Consider the following 14,361-nt stretch of genomic DNA (forward strand, 5'->3'; position numbering starts at 1 on the left):
ATTCTATTTAAAAATATCTTGAATGTAGAAGCCCCTGGGTGGCTCAGTGATTTAGCCTCTGCCTTCAGCTCAGGTCATGATCTTGGGTTCCTGGGATCAAGCCCTGCATTGGGCTCTCTGCTCAGCGGGAAGCCTGCTTCCCGCCCTCTCTGTCTGCCTCTCTGCCTACTTGTGATCTCTCTCTCTCTGTCAAATAAATATTTACAATCTTTAAAAAAAATCTTGAGTATAGCCATTAATTAGCTCATCTACGTGGTTTCTAGCCCTCAGAGACAAGAGGGAAAACATTTTTTTAAAGGGTAAAAAGTGTTGAGAATCAGTGTTCTATAGGATTCACAATGATAGTTCCACTGGTTTTTCCTTTTTTTTTTTTTAAGATTTTAAAGTAATCTCTACACCCAACATGGGCCTCAAATTTAAACCCCGAGATCAAGAGTCACATGTTCTTTCAACTGAGCCAGCCAGGCACCCCCAATTTCACTGGTCTTAGGAATAAAGCACCCAACGAATGGATGACTGAAAAGACTAAATCAGGATCATGTCCAGGCCATAACAATGATGGAATAAGATTCAAGTAGAAGACAAAATAAAACCATCATCAACAGGCTTCACCCTATTTTTACTATGTGTGGTCGATCACCCAACCACTAGAGGAAAACTTGCAGACGCTACAAGACCTGCAAATTTTACTTTTCATCAATAAAACACCAACTACCCAGAAAAAGAACAATTTCCAGAAACTTTCACCTCTTCAGTTTTAAGTCAATGGATTTTATTAGAAAAATTCTATCATTTCACCCGAAGTCATGAGCAGTTGACCATTCATTCAATCAGCAAATACACACTTGTGCATTTTCTACATGCCAGGTACTCTATGGATTAGAAAGACAGAACAAAGTATGATTTTTTACCGGAAAGAGTTACAATCAATCAAAGGATAAGACATGTACCAAAATCTCCCAGAATGGTAAAAGTGCCATACAAATGAAACAAATGAACTGCTCTAGGAGCAATTTGGGAGGCCAGAAGGGTTCACTTTCCAGATAAGGAATGAAAAGGAAAGGCTGATGAAAGAGGTAAATCTAGGACTAAACAGTGAAGGATGAATAGAAGTTCTAATATTAGAAATAGATCAGGGAGAGCTCTCTTAGAAAAAGGAATAGCATGGATAGAATTAGGAAGACAGCCAAGTGTTAACATGAAGAGTGAGTATTTCAAATGTGAACCGTACACGGTGTTTTGGTAGGGAAGAAGTAAGGAAGAAATGCGGTCATTAAGCTAGGGCCAGAGTGAAGAGGATTTTGAATGCCATGTTAGAATATGAATTTGATCGCATGGTCAATAAAGTACTCATAATGACTTACAAGCAAAGGACAAAAGAAGCAAATGATACTTTAGAAAAATTACACTGACAGCCTGGAATGGAGTGGTTGAAAGGGAGGGAGACTGGTCTACAACAGTTCCAGCAAAACAGAAAGGACACTGCACTCAGAAAGAAGCAATGAAAATAAAATTGTTTATATGGTAAGGCAATTTACAATTTTCCATATTTCTATGTACTTCATGGCAATTTCATATTAGTTAACTGCTCAAATCAAGCCAAGGGACCCCAGTCACGACAAGCTATAAACACCTATACAAAAAATTACTGCACTTCAAAATCCCACAAGGGTTATCTGAGATATAATCATGTACCAAATCAAAGGGCAGAGTTCATTTTCCAAAAGACACAATCTAGTTACTAACAGCCCTAGAAGATACACATTATTTCTATACTAACATATAACAATGCTCTAGGGAAGTGACAAACAATCATGTTTTGAGGACAAATATTTTTTGCATTTTTTTTCTTTCCATCATCTTTATCAGTGCAGATATTTGCATGAAAACAGGATCACTGGTCCTTGGGGATTCATCAGTTCCTATTGCTTATTTTTCATCCATGTCATCCTCTCAATTAATGCAGGAAAGAGGATTGAGACATCGAAACACCAGATTAGGGTGTCAAGTAAATGTCAACCCCTAGAGTAGATGAATAATCTGTAAGGACAAAAAAAGATCTTGTTTTTATGCAAATACACTATATACAACAAAACAAAGAGAGACTGTACAAAGAAGTTCAATACATATCAATATAAATCTTTCCAATTCTATTAGCTAAAACTATTTTCTATATGTCAGTTAATTTGTTGCAATAAGGGGAAAATGACAGTAAGTTACAAAGCTTTGCTACAGAAATTGAAATAAGGCCGAATTTTGAACCAGAAAATAATTCTGAAAGATCTTAGCTGTGCTCATGGGACTCTCATATGTCAGAAATGAGCATCTCTGTTACAGAATTTTGGTTCAGTACTTAAGGTGGCCGAGTTAAGTGACTGCAAATCCCCACCTACAATGTCTTAAGTTTCAGAAATACAAACACTGAATGGTAATAATATTTTTAATTGTGTGGATTAAAAACTAAAACCACACCAAGTTTCTGACTCTGTGGAAAGCTACTAAAATAAACTTCACTGATGTTTAGGGGAACTCTTTATTCTAAAAAATGATAAAAAGAAAGACTCATTTATCCTGTAGTAAGAGCTTTCAAGGTAAAATAAATAGTTGATAAGATAAAATCTTTTATAGAAAAATTCTAGCTAATAACAAAAAATGACAGAATTAGAATATTACCATCTGGCAAACTATAATAAAATAGGGGATCTAGGCAGTTACCAAAAGCTGCTAAAACTCTTGTGTAAGGCTGATGGAGAATTTTATAATGAATAATCAGGCTAACAATACCTTCATCAACTAATTAATTTTAATATCACAAAGAGAGAGAGGTAGACATGATGTACTTTCTGATGGATATATACAATTCCATTCAGGAAACAGCCAAAATAAAAATAGACTCAACTTGTATCTGTGAAAGCTACAAGATCTAACAACCAGGAAATAAAAAGGGATAAATGAACATATTAAGCACTACCATAAGAATGTGAACAACAAAATCCACAATGTATAAAATTCTACAGAATAACTAGGTTCAATAAATAGCAAGGGAAAATAAAAGGGGGGTTGAACTATGAGAGATGAAGATAGACTTAAGAGACATATCAATCAAATACAGTGTATAAACCTTATTTAGGACCTGATTCTAATAAACCAACTGTATAAAGACAATTCTAAATCAACCAGGGGAATCTGAATCCTGATTAGCTATTTGACGATATTACACAAGCTTGTTAAAAACTTTTAGGCATGGGGCCCCTGGGTAGCTCAGTCATTAAGCATCTGCCTCTGGCTGGGGTCATGATCCTGGTGTTCTGGGATGGAGCTCCACATTAGGCTCCCTGCTCAGTGGGAAGCCTACTTCTCCCTCTCTCACTTCCACAGCTTGTGTTCCCTCACTTTCTGTCACTCTGTCAAATAAATAATAACATCTTTAAAAAAAAAATTTAGGCATAATAATGGCATTGTGGTTATATTTAAAAAGGTGAGTGAAGAAGACAGATCTTGTCTTTTGGAAATATATATGGAGTTATTGGGCGATGAGGTAAGATAATAACTAAGATTTGCTTTAAAACACGGGTGCCTTGGGGCACCTGGGTGGCTCAGTGGGTTAAGCCTCTACCTTCAGCTCAGGTCATGGTCTCAGGGTCCTGGGATCGAGGCCCACATCGGGCTCTCTGCTTGGCCGGGAGCCTGCTTACCCACCACCCACCCCCCCACCGCCTACTTGTGAACTGTCAAATAAATAAATAAATCTTTTTAAATAAATATATAAAATAATTATGGGAGGCTGTATAAGTGAAACTGATTGGCCCATATGCTGACTATTAAAGCTGGGTCATGGTCCTATAAGGTCATTATTCTATTCTCTCTACTTTGGTATATGTTTAAAATTCTCCATAATAAAAAATGGGGGCAAATTTTATCTTTCTCAGTAGGAAAGCAAAAAAAGAAATACTAATCCGAAGAAACATGGCAATTTCAACTACAACTAACTAGAGACAATACTGTTGATAAACACATTTGGCAATATAGCACCTTCTTGATATAATGAGCATAAAACTTATTTCATTAAAAAATCGACACAGAGAGATAAAGTAGTAGTATTATTATTACACCATTTACTATCCAGAGCTAGTAATAGAATCAACTTTTATATTATACCAACCTAGCATTCATGAATTTAATAACCACAGATTTGCCTTTTCACTACAAATACTGGAAGTCCATGACATACATGGTCAGTATTAATTTTGCCAACACATAAATTTTAATCTCAAGAAATAAATGACCAGTTTACACAGAGGAGAGTTAGCTAACAATGGGTGAACCTAGCAGACCACCTAGCACCCGTGGTCTGTTGTTTCTTGCTCGTTGATTCATGAAGTGATTAAAAAACATTTTTTTTAAGATTTTATTTCCTTGAGAGAGAGAGAGAGTAAGAGAGAGAGCATGAGAGGGGAGAGGGTCAGAGGGAGAAGCAGACTCTCTGCTGAACAGGGAGCCCAATGCAGGACCCAATCCCGGGACTCCAGGATCATGACCCGAGCCAAAGGCAGTCACTTAACCAACTGAGCCACCCAGGTGCCCAAAAAACATTTTTTGGTAAAAGAAAGCCAACTGTTAATGACAATGAAGGAAATTTAAAAAGATAAAGAGGTCTAAAAAAGTGATAGACTATTAGAAAAAAATTTGAAGTTTTAAATGAAATTTTAGAGTGAAATATTGAATTTGGCAGTAATTTAGACAAACGATCTGAACAAATATTCTATAACAATTTATAAAACTGTTTTTGGGATTGTTCTAATCAGCGCAAAACTTGCATGTTTGAAGAAAATTACAAGCTACTATAGCATCTCACAACTGTGGATTCAGGAAGGTGTCAGAAGTACCCACTGACAACAAAGTTCTAACCACTGTATTTATGCTGAGTTCCTCTTTCAATTACAAAGTGAGAATTGCTACAATTCCTTTCCCAATTTTATAATGAATACAGTATAGAAAGAAATATAATCTATCAATGAAACAAATGTACACTAAAAGAATGGAGAGCAGACAGTAATAAATGAGAAGTTTTAAAATTTTAGTCGTGACAGCAGACTATGTTCTTGGTCTGCTATATGGCCCTTCCATTGGGGAACCAATCCTCCCTCCCATTCCATGGGCTTGAATCAGACTAACCCCTCTAATCTGTGTCTGCATCCTGGACCCAGGCTTGGTCCACCAAGGTTCTCCATGCTAACTGGCTGAAGTACTGGTTCTAAGATAGGTATCTGAGTCAAGATGGTACAGTGTGAGTCCTCCCCAGGACCTTTCTCTTGGAGTGTTCAGACAAGACATTCTTCATTTTGGGATTATCAGATTTAAAGACACATAAACTGAAGCTCCTTTTGCCCCTCTCCCCCTGTGCTAGTTCAAAGAATAAGACTAATCCAAGAGCCTGAAATGCAAAACAAAAGCCAAAACAAGAGCACATCTCAATGACATCATCAAAAGTCAAACATCTAAATACCTTCAAAGTTATTTCTACTCCTGAAATTTTGATTTATGTGAACTCATAAGGTCCCTCTTTTGCTTAAGCTACTTTGACTTGACATTCTATCGCTTTCAACTGAAAGGGTTTCCAATATACTTTCACTGTAGAGAGAAAAATAACTTGTTACTGAGTACACTCAGAAATTATTCTAGTATACTACATCATAAAAGGAACTCTAGATTACGGTGACTTCTTACCTTCACGACGCCTAGTAAAGACACTTTCGGAATTATAGCTAGCACTCATCATGAAATACACAACATGCAACCCTGAAAAAATGTGATAGGGGTACTCACACTCATCCAGCCCCAGCTGATAGGCCAAGTTCTGTAGGCCTCGTACCTTCTCCATCAAATTAGCTGTGGTGAGGCTCCCCAGTTCTGAAATAGAATCATTTATTTCAAAACCGTATCTTTCTATTTTCTCTAGTTAACAATCCATTCAGGCTGGAAATCCTTGCTATAAAGATTTTTGAGCTTAATTCTTACCTAGTAAGTAGAAAATGGATCCGTATCTCTTCTCATCCAATTCTTCCCCTTATACACAAACACACCAGTGAATTTTTCCTACTGTTGCAAAATGCTTCAGATGAACTTATGTTTAAGGCACAGGTCAGTTCATATGGAACATAATTGTATGATCCCTTATTAAAAATTTAAAGTTTCCTTAGAAAATACACACTAATGGGATGTTATATAAATGTCCATTTGGAACATTACAACAACGAACCTGAGATGCCCTTGAGACTTAATTTCTCCATGGCTGGAGGAGGGGATCTCCATTTAAGCATTTCATGCAGAACAATGAATTACTTCTGAAGTCAAATAAAGGTGTTATTTTCTCCCACTTATCATGCCACACTCATTATCCATATCTGGCATAAGTAGACTTTTTTGATCTGTTCAGCTGCCTAAGTAGCTCAAGAATGCCAGATTTTTACCTTAATTTCAGTCTATTACTTTACAACCATCATGAATCTTATCACCGGAAAGATGTTAAAGTTAAATAAAGTAGAGCAAAATCAAGGAAAATTAATGTTTTTTAATTTAAATTTCTACTTTGTGGTTGAGTTCCAAGTCATTTATCAAATAACAATATTCACTACTTATAGTATTCCTTATGGGAGAAATTGATGGGATAGAAAGAACTAAAAGACATGTCTTAACCCACTAAAGGACTATCAATTAATAGTACTGACAACCATATATAGCAGTAATTTCTAAATAAGGCACTTGTGTTAAACTGGTAAGAGACTGGATTTAAAATATCAGTTTAAATTTTAACTCTTTCTAATAAATCTTAGGCTAAGTTAACCTGTGAACCTTGGATATCATGATACCTAACGCACATGACCTTTATGAGAATTAAACGGGAAAAATTTATGTAACAGCTTTTGTCAACTATAGCATTATACAAAATAAAAGTTAATTAAAGGAATTAAGTTAATTAAAAAGTTAATTAAAGGAATTTTTAGGATTAAAAGAATAATTACAGGAATTTAGCAGCAGAAGAAATCATTATGAGTGGGTCCTGAATTGAAGGGATTTATACATATGGAAAAATAGAGATAAGCATTCAGATATAAAGAAACATCAATCAGCTTGGTTAAGTAGGCAGTCTCACTACAGCAAACACTTGTAAGGGAACAGTGAGAGAAAATTGGAAAGATGGTTTGTAAAGGAACATAAATGTCAGGTTAAAAGTTAGAGGTCACCAGCACTGCTTACCTTTCAACATGTCAATGTCATCACGTTCTATTTCAGCCATCCATTTGGGTGGAGAACTAGTAATAGGCTGTCAGAATATAAGAATATAACCACTCAGATACACACAAAATGTAAAGAGACCATCATCTTCCTTCTTACAGAAAAGTAGCTTGTCACACAGCCTTCAGGTTGTTTGAAAATACTGTCAAGTTACAGTTTCAAAAACCCAGATTTCTCTAAGTTCAGATATGACCTACAAAATAACTGACCTTGCAAAATAATTCTGTTCATTTTTACAGCTGGTCTCAGGGAAATGATTTTAGAAGAAAGGTCTGACTACTACTACTATTTCATAGATACGAGGTTAGTAAAGCAATTAAAGAAATTACTTGAAATTCAGTTCTGGTAAAAGCCTCCAACTAAACTGTTTGAGACCATCAGGAAGTAACATTTTCTGGCAGAGGGGAAGATTCATAGAAAGATGTCTCTCTCTCTCTCTCTCTCTACACACACACACACACACACACACACACACACAGGAATATTACTCAACCATTAAAAAGAATGAAATCTTGGGGCACCTGGGAGGCTCATCTGGTTAAGCAACCAACCCTTAGTTCTGGCTCAGGTCATGTTCTTGGGATTGAGCCCAGTACTCAGCAGGGAGTACTCAGCAGGGAGTCTGCTTGAAGATTCTCTCCTTTTGCCCCTCCCCCCACCCACACTCACTATCTCTAAGATAGATAAAATCTTAAAAAAAAAATGAAATCTTGCCATTTGTGACAACATAAATGGACATAAAGGGTATTATGCTAAGTGAAAATAGATCAGACAAAAACAGACAAATAGCACATGATTTCACCTATATGTGAAACTGAAAACAAAACAAATGAACAGATAAAAAACAGAAACAGACTCATGAATACAGAGAACAAACTGGTGGTTGTGTTGGGGGGGATGGGCAAAATAGGTGAAAGGGATTGAGAGGTACAAACTTTCAGTTATAAAGTAAATAAGTCACAGAAATGAAAAGTACAGCACGGGGACTACAGTAAACAATAATGTAATATATATAATTGTTGATTCATTATGTTGTACACCCAAAACTAATATATGTCAACTATACTTCAGTTAAAATGTTTAAAAAGAGGAAATCCTCAATTCGTGAGAAGATTGCAATGATCATCTCTTCAAATTTCATTTTATTGTAGACATTTTAGAAAACTTTAGAATTTTAAATTATCCTCTCATTTTTCTTTTTTTTTTTAAGATTTTATTTATTCATGAGAGACAGAGAGAGAGAGAGAGAGACAGAGGCAGAGGGAGAAGCAGGCTCCCCAAGGAACAGGGAGCCCAGTGTGGGACTCGATCCCAGGTCCCTAGGATCATGACCTGAGTCAAAGTCAAATGCTTAACCATCTGAGCCACTCAGACGCCCCATCCTCTCATCTCTGAAAAGTGAAGTTACAAAATATGAAGGAGAGCCCATTCTTGGAATAACTTTGGGCAACAGTTTTCAATCCTAGTTGCCCATGAGAATCATCTATAGAACAAAAAAAACCGATGCCCTGGACACACTCCAGATGCACTGATTTAGAATACTGGAGGAGGAATGAGGGTCCATTGGAGAGAACAGAGCAAGGGACGTTACATGCGTATTTTTTAATGTAACACTGTCCATTTAACTTCAAAAACATTTTAGCATCTTAAACATACAAACCAGATAACAGAACAATGCATACTTGTGTTTAGTACAGAAGGTTCTAGAACTTGTTGCAGTGGCTCTTTGCCTTACAGACAATGAAGAGTTCTACAGCTCATTTGAAAACAAAGTTGAAACCTACACTTAACTAAAAAAGATCCAAACACATCTCATAACAGTGGACCCCCTCCTTTTCCACAGGTAAGAAAGGCAACAGAATGCTGTGTCACTATCACACAAACATGACAAATTGAAGCTAAGTGAACACCCACTGTAGTGTTCACAGGTCCAGCCTCCCAGCACACATCCCAAGCTACAACCAGTACATACGAATTTTTTAAAAGCTCCACAACTGCACACTGATGATTCTGTTGTGTAGGCAGGGGTATGGCTGAGAAACATTATTTCAGCTTTCAGTCTTTCTTCTCTTTTTTTCCCTTAATTAACATTTGCTGGATACTATGCGACCAGTGTATCATATGACTTAATTTTCTAATCAACCCTATTAAACAGGTATTATTCCTCATTTTACAAAGGAGAAAAAAAAACAAGTACAGGAAGATTATAAATCGCTTGCTTCTGGATACATAGCTATTGGACCCAAGATTCAAACCCAGGAAGTCTGAGTACAGAAACCACTATTCTATACTTCCTTTCCTAGAAGGCTATTGGTCAAATTTGCCATTTTTGGCCACCAGTAGGGAAACAGACTATACCAGGGGATTTTAACCTGGGGTCCCGGGATGACCCAAACCCCCAGAAACAAAACATAAAATGAATGTGCATACCTCTAGGGAAAAGAGGTAGATACATAATCAGATTTTCAAAAAACAACATATTTGGGGGCACCTGGGTGGCTCAGTGGGTTAAAGCCTCTATCTTCGGCTCAGGTCATGATCTCAGGGTCGTGGGATTGAGTCCTGCATCGGTCTCTCTGCTCGGCAGGGAGCCTGCTTCCTCCTCTCTCTCTTTGCCTGCCTCTCTGCCTACTTGTGATCTCTCTCTGTCAAATAAATAAAGTCTTTAAAAAAATTTTTAATGAAAGGTTTTTTTTTTTTTTAAGATTTTATTCATTTATTTGACAGAGAGATCACAAGTAGGCAGAGAGGCAGGCAGAGAGAGAGGGAAGCAGGCTCCCTGCTGAGCAGAAAGCCCGACACGGAGCTCAATCCCAGGACCCTGGGATCATGACCTGAGCTGAAGGCAGAGGCTTTAACTCACTGAGCCACCCAGGCGCCCCTTATTTATATATCTTTTAAAGATTTTATTTATTTATTTGACAGAGAGAGAGATCACAAGTAGGCAGAGAGGCAGGCAGAGAGAGAGGAGGAAGCAGGCTCCCTGCTGAGCAGAGAACCCAATGTGGGACTCAATCCCAAGACCCTGAGGACATGACCTGAGCCGAGGGCAGAGGCTTAACCCACTGAGCCACCCAGGCACCCCTAATGAAAGTTTTTTTTAAAAAACCTCTTATTTCTATTTATAACTCAAAATATTTAGTTGTTACCAAATATAATTAACTGACCTGAAAAGTAAGTATGAATGAGAATGTAAGAAAATTATGTTAGGTACTCTGTACTCTATCTACTAGACGAAAGCTAATCTAATACTATAGCTACTGAGAACTGTTTATTATGTCTGAGGCACTATGCAAAGTATTTTACATGCATGAGAGCATTTTACACTAAGAATCTTATGAGGTAGCTTCAGATAAGACCACTAAGGCTCAAAAATGTTAGGAAACTTGCTCAGGTCACAGAGAGTGAAGCAGCAGATTCAGGACTCAAATCCAAGTGTGTCTGACTCCAAAACCCTACACCTTCCTGAACTCTGCATGCTTAGCTCCTACTGAATGCTAAATGAGCACCAGCCAGCTTTCATACAACCCAAGATCTTGAATAAATGGGAGGCTACCAAGTTTAAACTACCTCTGAGCAGATATTCTCAAGGAATCTGAAAGCCACAGGGCCTTACTATATATTTTTTTCTGTTTATTTTTTTTAAGATTTTATTAACTTATTTGAGAGAGACAGAAAACAAGCAGGGAGAGAAGCAGCAGAGCACGAAGGACAAGTCCAGTGAGTAGCCCAATGCAGAGATCAATCTGATGACCCCAAGATCATGACCTGAGACAAAATCAAAAGTCAGACACTGAACTGATGGAGCCACCCAGGTGCCCCTAGGGGGGCCTTAATATTTAACTCAGCACCTATAACTCTAATAATAAGTAGAGAATACTAAGCACATAGCAAGGTACAGAAGGTTCTTGAACTTTCATTGCTACAGTGGCTCTTCCCTATACAGGCAATGAAGAATTCCACAATTTATTTTATTTTTTTAAGATTTTATTTATTTATTTGACACAGAGAGAACAAGCACAAGCAGGGGAAGCAGGAGAGGGAGGAGCAGGGGAAGCAGGCCTGCTTTTGAGCAAGGAGCCTGATGTGGGGCTCAATCCCAGCACCCCAGAATCATGACCTGAGCAGAAGGCAGACACTTAAATGACTGAGCCACCCAGGTACCCCTCTATAGTCTGTTTAAAAACAAAATTTTAAAAATTTAAAACTAGTTTTAAAAACATTTAAAACTACCACACTTCACTTAAAAAATGAGAATTATAGTATAAATCCCCAAAGGCATGGTTTACTAGATAGAGCATGAGCTCTGTAATAGATGTAACTTGCATTCAAATCCTGGTTTGTCACTCATTAGAACTTGGGTAAGTAATTTCCAAGGTTCTCTTTCACTTAGTGCTTTTTTTTTTTTAAAAACACTGGACTCAAATGCTTCTGCATATGGTGTTAAGAGTATGGATGCTAATAATCAGATAGTGGATTCAAAGCCTGGTTCTAACATGCATAGCGTATAACCTTGGATAACCTACTTAACCTCTCTCTCTATGCCCATTTCCTTGTCTATAAAATTGGGCTAATAATAGTATCTGCACCCCACATGGTTTTGTGAAGGTTAAATAATATACATAAAGTACTTAGAAGAGTGCCAGGGATATGGTAAGCACTATGTAAGCGCTAGCTGATACTATAATCACATTCTCCTGGTTGTGGGACTGTAAGAGAATATGTGGACAGCATCAACCACAGCACCTGCTGCCCAGAAAGTACAGAGGTTGTGGCTCTAATGAATATCTTCCTTTGCTTTTTGATGAGCCACTGAGAAACTTCAAAAGCCAGTAAAGAGATATAAGATAAGGTCAAATGCATCCCATAAACAACAGAGAAAAGCTTCAAAATCATCGTTTGGGCAAAAAAGAATACTGATGTTACATTAAAGATTCCAACGGCTTTACCTTAAAAGCTTTTAAGCTAAGAAAAGAGGCTAATAGGCAAAGGTCAAAATGCCAAAACGAACATCTGAACAGAGGAAGACATTATTATCAACATGACGATAATATACACGGATTTCCAGGGCTCTAGTTACAATCTGATTGGAAGCCTATGATATTTTTCTTGAGAGTAAGAAAACAGATCTTTGAACTTCTATTAAGGAGCAAAACACTGGGTAAGCTTCATTAGGTAAGTGAAATATTACTTACACTTTTAAAGGAAGCTGCAAATTCAGCGACACCTGGTACTGAAAAGAAAAAACACATTATTTAATATACATTTTAGTGCCCCAGACATAGAGGAGCTAAATAATAAGAAAACATCCCTGTCTCCAAGGGGCTTATAGTCTGGAAGAGGAGAAAGAGTAACTCAGTAACTATAATACTGGTTAAGTGCTCCAAGAAAGATACCAGGCATGATGGCAAAGGGTCGGGGGAGAAATCTATTATCAGACTGAGGGGGCAGGAAAAGTTTCCTAGAGAAAATGCCTCAACCGAACTTGCAAGGACAGGAGTTCAGTTAGATGAGAGACTGGGGAGATACGCTATCTCTTATCAGAAAGTTTAAATTTCTTTTTTAAGTATTCTGTCTTGTCAGGGATTGTTAACTGGGTAATTGTTTATTTAAATATCTCAAGGGAAGAATCACATTAGAAAACATAAAGATAAAAAGCAGATATTCAGGGGCCCCTGGGTGACTCAGTTGGTCAAGTGGCCACCTTCAGCTCAGGTCATGATTCCAGGGTCCTAGGACCAAGCCCTGAATCGGGCTTCCTGCTCAGTGGGGAGCCTGCTTCTCTTTCTCCCTCTGTCCGCCACTCTGCCTACTTGTGCTCTGTCAAGTTTAAAAAAAAAAAAAAAAGGGCATGGGGCACGTGGGTGGCTCAGTGGGTTAAGCCTCTGCCTTCAGCTCAGGTCATGGTCTCAGGGTCCTGGGATCGAGCCCCACATCGGGCTCTCTGTTCAGCAGGGAGCCTGCTTCCCCCTTTCTCTCTGCCTATCTGTGATCTCTCTCTGTCAAAATAAAAAAAAAAGGGCAGATATTTTAAAATACTGTTCACCCTTACTAATAAAGAAATATGAATTAAAAAATAATAAAAATTAGTAACATCCAGGGGCACCTGGTGGCTCAGTTGGTTGAGCTTCTGACAATTGGTTTTGTCTCAGATCCTGAGCTAAGAGCCATGAGACTGAACAGTACCCTCTCACCTCCACCCCCTCCCATCAGCCTCTGTGCTCAGCATGCAGTCTTTCTGAGATTCCCTCTCTCCCCTTCCCTCTGCCCCTCCCTGCCCTCTAAAATAAATAAATAAATCTTTAAAAAAAATTTTTGGTAACATCCGGTATTGGCTGGGATGTGGGTAAATGGGCCCTCTCACACACAGCCATCCTCTTCCTTGGGCACAAAGATACATACTGAGTTGTTTGTAATATTAAACAGTGGATCTAAGGTATCCAAATAGGGTAGGAATATATAAACTACAGTTTATCCATTATAATAAAATACTTTAGGAAAATGAAGTAGATTTACACCTACTAACATAGAAAGAGCCATTAATAAATTACTAGGTAGAATGAGTTAAGCTACATTAGCTTAACCATGTACATATGACCCCATCATTATACCAAAAACAAAAACAAAAATAAAACAAAAATCCAAACAAATGCAAAAAGCCCTGCTGTATACTTTAAAAATACATATTTGTTTACGTATATAATCATAAAAAAAGCCAAAAGGATGTGTTTTTTTTGTTTTTTAAAGATTTTATTTATTTATTTGACAGACAGACATCCCAAGTAGGCAGAGAGGCAGGCAGAGAGAGGGGAGGAAGCAGGCTCCCTGCTGAGTAGAGAGCCCAAAGTGGGGCTCGATCCCAGGACCCTGGGATCATGACCTGAGCTGAAGGCAGAGGCTTTAACCCACTGAGCCACCCAGGCGCCCAGCCAAAAGGATTTGTACCAAACTATGAATTGTGAGTTTACAAGAGTGAGTGAAGGAGGTGAGGAACTACTACTTTCTGTATCTCTGTACTGTCTGAACTTATTACAGAGTGATTCAATTTTTTAAGGCCCTCTATCA

At 37.9% G+C, this 14,361-nt stretch overlaps 1 protein-coding gene across 9 annotated transcripts in view; it reads right to left on the bottom strand.

The window, feature by feature from the left end:
• The window catches only part of LIN52 (lin-52 DREAM MuvB core complex component), a 140,041-nt gene that overhangs the window by 119,795 nt on the left and 5,885 nt on the right, over positions 1-14,361 (bottom strand). For 7 of the 9 annotated variants that reach the window (XM_059182819.1, XM_059182820.1, XM_059182821.1 and 4 more), the window contains 3 exons: positions 12,492-12,529; positions 7,258-7,324; positions 5,827-5,910 (listed from right to left, as the gene is read on the bottom strand). In XM_059182819.1, the coding sequence (XP_059038802.1) occupies positions 5,827-5,910; positions 7,258-7,324; positions 12,492-12,529 (189 nt within the window). Of the gene's footprint in view, positions 1-755; positions 873-1,496; positions 2,041-5,826; positions 5,911-7,257; positions 7,325-12,491; positions 12,530-14,361 lie in introns of those variants that run through there. The other 2 variants (XM_059182828.1, XM_059182825.1) reach the window with 2 other exon arrangements.

The sequence above is a fragment of the Mustela lutreola genome, chromosome 7 (assembly GCF_030435805.1).
Source record: "Mustela lutreola isolate mMusLut2 chromosome 7, mMusLut2.pri, whole genome shotgun sequence".
NCBI classification, from domain to species: domain Eukaryota; kingdom Metazoa; phylum Chordata; class Mammalia; order Carnivora; family Mustelidae; genus Mustela; species Mustela lutreola.